This window comes from Nicotiana sylvestris, chromosome 4 (assembly GCF_000393655.2).
Source record: "Nicotiana sylvestris chromosome 4, ASM39365v2, whole genome shotgun sequence".
NCBI lineage: Eukaryota > Viridiplantae > Streptophyta > Magnoliopsida > Solanales > Solanaceae > Nicotiana > Nicotiana sylvestris.
The window spans coordinates 81,361,503-81,365,272 of record NC_091060.1 but is presented as its reverse complement, the minus strand read 5'-3'; the positions used below and the strand labels follow the sequence as shown (position 1 = coordinate 81,365,272).

General features: G+C 41.8%; 1 protein-coding gene across 1 annotated transcript; it reads left to right on the top strand.

Moving 5' to 3' along the window:
* The first annotated feature begins 938 nt into the window (after positions 1-938).
* Positions 939-1,280, top strand: LOC138889758 (uncharacterized). The gene has a single exon (XM_070173094.1). It carries the CDS (start codon positions 939-941, stop codon positions 1,278-1,280), a length of 342 nt encoding a protein of 113 aa, XP_070029195.1.
* The last annotated feature ends 2,490 nt before the right edge of the window (positions 1,281-3,770 follow it).

Here is a 3,770-nt window from a genome sequence, read left to right as displayed (position 1 = left end):
TGCTGAAACAAGATGGACAGAGGATTGTTAGAAAGCTTTTGACAAGATCAAGGAGTAACTGTCCACACCACCAGTTCTGGTCCCACCAGAACCAGGATAACCTTTGCTACTCTATCTATCTGTATTAAATGGAGCCTTCGGATGTGTTTTGGGACAACATGATGAGAAAGGAAGGAAGGACCAAGCCATATATTACTTGAGTAAGAAGTTCACACCTTATGAAGACGGTACTCTCTGCTTGAACACACTTGCTGTGCTTTGACCTGGACAGCTCAGAAATTGAGGTATTACTTCTGTGCCTACACTACATACATCATATCCAGGATGGACCCTTTGAAGTACATATTCCAGAAACCCATGCCGACAGGAAAGTTGGCCAAATGGTAGATACTGTTGAGTGAGTTCGACATCGTCTACGTAACTTAAAAGACGGTCAAGGGACAAGCATTGGCAGATCACCTTGCTGAAAATCCGGTGGGAGGAGAATACGAACCCTTGAAAATGTATTTTCCTGATAAAGAAGTATCACTCGTAGGAGAAGACATTACCGAAGCATACGATGGTTGGAGGATGTTCTTTGATGGAGCTGCAAATTTCAAAGGAGCAGGTATTGGAGCAATCTTTGTATCAGAAATGGGTCAACATTATCCGATATCTGCTAAACTCAGATTTTCCGGCACCAACAACATGGCGGAGTATGAAGCCTGCATACTAGGGCTCAACATGGAAATCGACATGAACATCTAGAAGCTGCTAGTGATCAGTGATTCAGATTTGCTTGTGCACCAAGTACAAGGAGAGTGGGCCACCCAGAATTCCAAGATATTTCCATATCTACACCATGTGCAAGAATTGAGAAAAGGTTCACAAAGATAGAATTTCGACATGTGCCCAGAATTCAAAATGAGTTTACTGATGCATTGGCCACCTTGTCATCTATGATACAATATCCAGAGAAGGATTATATTGATCCCATTCTAGTAAGGATCCATAATCAGCTAGCATATTGTACTCATGTTGAAGAAGAAACAGATGGAAAGCCTTTGTACCATGACATCAAGGATTATTTTTCAAAGGTAGAATATCTGGAGCATGCAAATCACACTCAAAAACGCACACTTCGGAGATTGTCCAATCACTTCTTCCATAGCGGAGGAAACTTGTACAGGAGAACTCCTGATTTGGGTTTAATAAGATGTGTCAACGCAAAGGAAGCTTCTAAGATACTTGAGGATGTACATGCCGGGACCTGTGGCCCACCTGTGAATGGTTTGGTCTAGGCTAAGAATATACTCAGGGCCGGTTACTTTTGGATGACCAAGGAGACGGATTGCATCTAGTATGTCTACAAATGCTTTCAATGTCAAGTGCATGCCAATATGATAAAAGTGCCACCAAATGAGCTCAACGCAACAAGCTCACCTTGGCCATTCGCCGCCTAGGGAATGGATGTTATTGGTCCGATTGAGCCCACTACTTCAAATGGACACAGGTTTATTCTGGTAGCCATTGATTACTTCACGAAATGGGTAGAGGTTGCATCCTACAAAGCTGTAACCATAAAGTCATTGCAGATTTTGTCAAAGATCAAATTGTTTGTCGATTCGGTGTTCCCGAATACATTATTACTGATAATGCCACCAATCTCAACAATGATCTGATGATAGCTATGTGTGAAACTTTCAAAATCAAGCACAAGAATTCCATAGAAAATAGACCTCAGATGAATGGAGCCGTAGAAGCCGCCAACAAAAACATCAAGAAGATACTAAGAAAAATGGTAGAGAACCACAAACAATGGCATGAGAAGTTACCTTTTGCTTTATTAGGATACCGCATCACGGTTCGCACATCAACTGGGGCAACTCCCTACATGCTGGTTTATGGTACCGAGGTTGTCATCCTAGCCGAGGTGGAGATTCCTTCTTTGAGAGTCATATAGGAAGCTGAACTCAGTGATGTAGAATGGATAAGGAGTTTCTATGAAAAATTGGCCCTTATCGATGGAAAGAGGATGAATGCAGTGTGTCACGGCCAACTTTATCAGAATAGAAAGTCCAAAGCTTTCAATAAAAGAGTCAAACCAAGGCAATTTGCACCAGGTCAGTTGGTGCTGAAGAAGATCTTCCCACATCAAGATGAAGCTAAAGGGAAATTTTCCCCCAACTAGCAAGGTCCGTACATAGTTCACAGGGTATTAACATACTTGCAAAAATGGACGGAGACGTCTGGCCAAACCCAATCAATTAAGACGCTATCAAGAGATACTATGCCTAGATTATTTTACATTTCTCTTCTAATATAATTGAACTACGCTTAACCTGATTCCAATTTAAGAAGGGATACGTAGGCAGCCTTATGGGTTCGGTCATATCATAATAAAATTTCCATTTTCCCCTAAGCTCAGAAACTAGGGCGAAATTTTGAGGAGGACCCTCAAAATTCCAGAACAAGTCTAGCCAACGCCATCGCATGCCAGAAAGTCAGTAATCAGTTAAGAAACTGGGGCAGAATTTAGAGAAGTATTCTCAAAATTCCGAAGAAGATTTAGCAAGGTCTATTATCTGCAAAAAAATCAAAAGATCATCCACCAAACTGGTGCGTAATTTTGAGGAAGACCCTCAAAATTCCAATATAAGAGAGCCGCAATGCCTTTGAGATGTGTTACAGTCACTAGTCATCTAAATGTATCAATGTATTTCTGAAATAACTCTATTTTTATCAAATTGCATACTTTTCGAAAACTCTATTTCCGTAACAGTCAAGTGTTACCCAGGGGAACTCGAAAAGGCTTTTGGAACAGAGCAAAGCGAAGGCCAGCAGACGAAGCACGAACCAACCTCCCCCACAAAACTTACAATTTTTCTTTGAATGTAGGCACATTTGATGTAACAATAGAACTAGAAAACATATATACACAAAGCACATTCACCATCCATCCGGCCATCAGACACTGAATATATGTCCAGCTAAGAAATACACTACTCTTATTTGCTACTCTCTCTTTGCATGGGACTAATCCCTGTCCCCCATATTTGCATAAGGCTAATCCCTGCCTCCACATTTGCATGAGGCTAATCCCTGCCTCCATACCTGCATGAGGCTAATCCTTGCCTCAATACCTGCATGAGGTTAATCCTTGCCTCCATATTTGCATGAGGCTAATCATGCCTCCATATTTGCATGAGGCTAATCCTTGCCTCCCTACTTGCATGAGGCTAATCCCTGCCTCCATACCTGCATAAGGCTAATCCCTGCCTCCATGTTTGCATGAGGCTAATTCTTGCCTCCCTTAATCCTTGCCTCCCTGTTTGCATAAGGCTAATCCTTGCCTCCATACCTGCATGAGGCTAATCCTTGCCCCTATTTGCATAAGGCTAATTCTTGCCTCCATACCTGCATGAGACTAATCATTGCCTCCATACTTTCATGAGGCTAATCATTACCTTCATACCTACATGAGTCTAATCCTTGCCTCCATATTTTCATATGGTTAATCCTTGCCTCCATATTTGCATGGGGCCAATCCCTTGCCTCCCTATTTGCATGAGGCTAATCCCTGCCTTCATATCTGTATGAGGCTAATCCCTGCCTCTGCATTCACATGGGACTAAGCAATATCCCCTTTAGCACAAATTTTTCTTTATTTCTAGCACTATCCATTTTCTTTTCGATCGGGCTAAGCTTTGCCCTCCATTTTACAAGACTAAGTCTTGTTTTGTTAACATAATTACTTCATATCATGGGCTGAAATATCGCCAATCTATCCG